Here is a 5,229-nt window from a genome sequence, read left to right on the forward strand (position 1 = left end):
GGGGACACGCCAGCCGGGCATCGCCAGGAGCCCAAGAACCACCACCTGGTGCAGGATGCTTGCCGGAACAGTGGCGAGGGTCAGAGGCGAAGCCCCCATACCAGGACACAGGTGGGCAGAGCAGCGAGGAAGGAGAGCAAGGTGGATGCCAGCCTGAAGGAGTCACAGGTGTCTTCTACCGGGCACTGCCAGAGGCCAGGAGGCAGCTTCTCCGCTGCGCCGGAGGGCCCAGGGGCATCACTCAGCGTGCAGGAGCTGTGTCCGGATCTGGCTGTTGCCCAGCCCTGGGATGGGCAGGACAAAACATCTCATGATGAAGGACTTGGGGAGCTCAGCCGTGGCTGCGGAGTGATGAGGACTGAGCCTGACCCTCTATCCCCACCAAGTGCCCAGCCTGGGGCCATAGAAGCTACTCCTGAGCCTGGGGGTGACCTCCCTAGTCCAGCACCCTCTGCCAGCCCAGTGCTGGCATGTTGGACAGGGCCGAGTGACATGCTGGAGCATTTGAGGGACAACACCCAGGATCCATCTGGGGACCTCTCCCAGCACCCAGGAGAGGGTGTCCTGCAGCTGGCTCGTCTGTGCAACCAGGGCAGTGTGCCTGGGCTCGTGTGGGAGGTTGCAGGTCCAAAAGCCCAGGAGGAGGAGAAGGAGTCAGAGGAGTCTCTCCTAGCAGGACAGAATAAGAGCTGTGTGTCTGGGGTGCCGGAGGAGAAGGAGAGGTGGGCAGGCACGGCTGAGTTCTTGCCCAGCAAGGAGGAGAGCGTTGCTGGTGCCGGGCATCCCAGTGAGGAGGTCAACCCGATGTGTGCTGTGGAGGGAGCGGGCACCACCTCTGCCTGCACAGAGGGCAGCACCAGGGCTGAGAGCAGCTTTGGAGGAGCTGGCAAGGATCTGGCAAGTGGCATGTGGGAGGGGGCTCTCATTCAGAGCCGCAAGCCCCCACCATCCCTAGAGCTGCTGTGCGGAGGCATAGAGGTGCTTTTGCCTGCAGCCCGGGATGAAGAGTTGGTGAGAGCAGATGAGGACGTGGAGTCACTGCAGCAGCACCGGTGCAGCCAGGAGGCTGAGGAGGAGGAGGGAGGTCTCTTCAGTGGTTCCCCAAAGGCAGAGCAGGCCAGTGCTGGGACCCCAGGCGAGGTCAGCCCGGGTGCCGAGGAGAGCTGGGACGCGCTGTTCAATGACGATGGGGACTGCCTGGACCCGCGTTTGCTGGAGGAGGTACGTCCTGTGAGCCAGTGTGCATGGGGCATTGCAGGGGCAATGCCTGCTGCTTGCTGGGACATGGGAATGGGGGCCTGTGAAGTTTCGTGGTGGGTGAATGGAGGGGTGGGCCACACACAGGGGGTGCAGCCACCTCCTGCGCTGGCTGCTGTCACCCTAAGCCATCCATGAGGGCATGAGCTGCCTGCAGTGCCAAAATGCCTGGGACCTTAACCTCCTCCTTTGGCTAGTTCCCATCCCATGAAGGCTGGGGAAGACTTCCCTCTAGGGTATGTAAAACGCACTTGGTAAGATGCGCTTGAGGTGCTGTAAACTGCAGCTGCACCCACATGAAACCAAGACTGGTGATAAAGAAATGGGCTGAGATGTACGGGCTCCCGTTGAAATAGCAATAGGATGTTTCCTAGAAACTGCGGCTTCTTAATCAGCTGTGGTTCATTACCATCCCCTCCTGCACGCGTGCAGCTGAATTTACTACAATTAGCTGCTTGGTGCCAGGACCCACGCCGTTTTCCTGCCATACGCAAGGAAAGCTTGGCTTCTGCAGTGATGCTGGGTACCTCTTATTGCATTTTAAATCAGTAGCGTCAAACCGGTAATTTTCCAAATGACATTAATGTACCCAAAGTAACAAACAGTGCTAATATTGTTACAGCCAGCGTCCATCCACTCTGGGTTTGAAGCAGGCTGTGAAGTGGCAACTGGTGTTTCTGAGAAGGGATGAGAGAAACTTAAGAGCATCAGTACTGAGGTGCACTGGTACCCACCTCATCCATGGGACTGTTCTTGGGCTGGTGTGCCTTCACTGAGCCTGGCCTGGGGCTGGGATGCGGTGTGGAGCACACAGCATTCACCTCTGGGGCTGCTTGGAGGGTGACATGGAGGAGCTTTGAGTGCCCTCATCTCTTCCCGGCTGTGCTCCCCCCTGCTAGCTGCGGTGGGCGCCGGTGCACTCACTGTACCATCTGCATTAGCTCCCCAGTGCACAAGCTCTGAGCAAAGGTTGGGCTTTCCAGGCAGCTTCCCAAAATGGGTGGATGGGAACCTGGTAAAAGGATTTGTCAAGTAAAAGTTGCTGTCTTCACCCTCGCTGCGGATTCCCTTGTGGAACTTAGTGGTTCTCGAGCGCTTTGAGCTCTTGGGAGGTGGACATGGCTGCTCGAGGAGGGTGCAGGCTCCTGGGGAGATGGAGCTGTTGTTATTTAACAAAAAGGACAAGAAAATTAGTAGCGTTCTTCCTCGTAACCAAATCCTTATGCACTGCGGATAGCTGGCCGAGAGCAAGATTTATGACATTCTGTGTGGAAGAGAGATTTCTGATAGGGGATGGCTTTTTAATCTAGCAGAAGAAAACACCATCGCAAGATCTGTTGGCTGGAAGCTGTAATCAGACAAATTCAGAGCAGAAATCAGTTTGAATGCAGAGGGCAATTAAGCACTGTGACCATCTCCCTATGGGCTCAGTGGACTCTCCATCAGCTGGGGCTGTGGTGTGTGCGTGCTGGTGCTCGCCTCCCCCCCGGCTCTGGAGACGCGCTCTCAGCAAGCAAGCAGGAGCGTAATGGGGTGACCATGGACCCCTCTAACAATGCTCCAGCAAGGGTTTGTCTTTACAGAGCAGTGAGGTGTGACAGACAGGATTCATTTTCTTCCTCTACCATCCTTCAGTGCAGTGCTGGGGCCCTACTGAGGGCCGTACCCTGGCCCCCACTTTCTGCCCTACCTCATGGCTGGGGGGGGGCTGTGGGCACCCTGTGTGCCCGGGCTGGCAGCACGAGGGGGGCCTGTTGAGCCGTTCCTGCTGTGTGGCTCGCCAGCGGCCGCCTTCCTTTGCTGCCCCGCCACACTCGGTGATTTGTGAAGGTCAAGGACCGCTCCAGCGCTCTGCGCTCCTGCTCTCTAATCATCTTCCCAGAGCCTGGCACTACCCAAGCGCTCTGCTCCCTCAAGCGACACCGCAGGGCTTCATCCTGCTGGGGGACGGCTCTTTCACCTCCCCAGAGCACGCAGGGGGTGCCAGGTGAGGGGGTGTGCTGGTTTAATGGATAATGGTGGTGGGGCGTGTGGCTCTGCCGGCAGGGGTAGGCTGTCCCGTGGGCTCTATAACTACCCTCCGCCAGCATCTAGCCACCCTGGCAGCACCCCCTCACCTGCCGTGAATCCATCTTCCCCATAAAATTGTCGGAATGAGCACTTTTTATTGACTGAGCTGGCTGGGATTTATGGACTCGAGCCTTCCAGCCGTGGTGTGCTCTGCTACGATCGCTTGGGGGATCGGGCTGGGAACCTGGCTGAGTTATGTACCCATTTCCCGGCACCATGCCGGTCCCACATGCTGCGAGGGACAGAGGAGCTGCTGGCGGATTTGGGCTGAGCCCAGCCTGACGTCCCAGGCAGAGGGCCATGAATCCCCTCAGCCATCAGCAAGGGTGGTTTGGAAAGCAGGGTTGCAGCAAGTGGTGGCCACTGGCACTGGTGCTGTGAGGTGGAGGGGAGCAGAGGCAGCTGCACCCCCATGTCGTGTCAGTGGGACATTGCTGCCCGTGTTTTAAAATGAAGGTTGAAAAATGGGAGAGGTAGAAAAGTGCTACAGCCGTCATCTTTTAGGGCTGGAGAAAGTGTCCCGCTGTGGGATACTAAATGTGCACAACCCGTTTAGCTTATCAAGAAGAAGATTGAGAAGGGACTTGATTTAGGTGAGTAAATGCCATTGCAGGGAGGGGACCGGGGACTGATGGTTCTTTAATCCAGTGGGGAGGCAGAACAAGAATCTCTGTCTGGAAAGTGAAGCCAGGCAAATTCAAATGAGAAATAAGGCATGAATTTTTAGCTGCGCAGGTGATTAACCACCAGAACTTGCTCCTCAGGGGAGTGCTGGTTTTTCTGCCTTGGCACCTGGGATGCTGACGAGCTGCTCCCAGGCATGGGCTGCAGCTGGGGGATGCCAAGCCCGGTGCTCCTGTGCTGTGGGCAGATGCCAGTCTTTCGTCCTGGCTTTGCTGTCCTGCTCCTTTTTGTTCTCCAGATTTATTTTGGATTAGCATATTATTGTGGAAGGAAAGGTATGCTTGGCAGTTACTGATATTACCGCTGTTACTGGTGCTGTTCTGGGATCACAGAGCAGGACAAGTGAAGGAATGCTGGATATGGGAAAAGTAAGCACATGCTGTGAGAGCCCTTGTTGATAACTCCTGGTATCTCAATGCCAGTAATCCATTTGTAGTGCTGGGGTAGGATGTTGGGGCTGGATCACTTCCCAGGGAGTGCTTGCTGTGGATCAGGAGCTGGCGTAGGTTGGGTGGGCAGGGGTTGCTCAGTGCTGTGCCCCCACTTCCGCAGCTCTTGGGGGGTGAGAAGCTCCGGGAGAGCCAGCAGTCACCCCGCTTCGACTACTACTGCGCCGAGCCCGCCGCACCAGACCTCAGCGATGACGAGCTGCCCCACGTCATCGAGATCTATGATTTTCCCTCGGATTTCCGCACCGAGGATCTGCTGCGTGTCTTCTGCAGCTATCAGTGAGTCTGATGGCAACGCCTCATTCCTGGTGCTGGGGTCGTCTGGCTGGGCTCTGCTCCAGACCCCTGCTCACCCGATGCCAATGCCTTGCTGAGCTTCACTCTCTCCGGCAGGAAAAAAGGCTTCGATATTAAGTGGGTGGATGATACACACGCACTGGGCATCTTCTCCAGCCCCATAACAGGTACTAATGCCAGTTTGGCTGGGGATGGACAGACTTGAGGCATCCCTGCTTTTTCTGCAGCCAGATCCTGGCCATGGGGTTGGCCCCACATGCAGACACCACTGCTTTCTCCCTGCAGCACGCGATGCCCTCAGCACCAAGCACCTGATGGTGAAGACACGTCCGCTCTCCCAGGGCACCCGTGCCTCTAAAGCCAAAGCCAGGGCATATGCTGGTAGGTGATGCTGCCCCACGTGAGCTTGTGTTGTCATGCTTGTGTTGCATCATCTTCATTCTCGTAACTTTGGAGGGACGGGGCAGCCAGT

The 5,229-nt window shown here is 57.0% G+C and overlaps 1 protein-coding gene across 1 annotated transcript in view; it reads left to right on the top strand.

The window, feature by feature from the left end:
- Nucleotides 1-492: 492 nt before the first annotated feature.
- The window catches only part of R3HCC1L (R3H domain and coiled-coil containing 1-like), a 5,196-nt gene continuing 459 nt past the window's right edge, over nt 493-5,229 (top strand). Inside the window, exons 1-4 of the mRNA XM_009867214.1 lie at nt 493-1,221; nt 4,564-4,739; nt 4,854-4,924; nt 5,043-5,138. Coding sequence (XP_009865516.1) covers nt 493-1,221; nt 4,564-4,739; nt 4,854-4,924; nt 5,043-5,138 — 1,072 coding nt within the window. The remainder of the gene's footprint in view (nt 1,222-4,563; nt 4,740-4,853; nt 4,925-5,042; nt 5,139-5,229) is intronic.

The sequence above is a fragment of the Apaloderma vittatum genome, unplaced genomic scaffold (assembly GCF_000703405.1).
Source record: "Apaloderma vittatum isolate BGI_N311 unplaced genomic scaffold, ASM70340v1 scaffold24683, whole genome shotgun sequence".
NCBI classification, from domain to species: Eukaryota; Metazoa; Chordata; class Aves; order Trogoniformes; family Trogonidae; genus Apaloderma; species Apaloderma vittatum.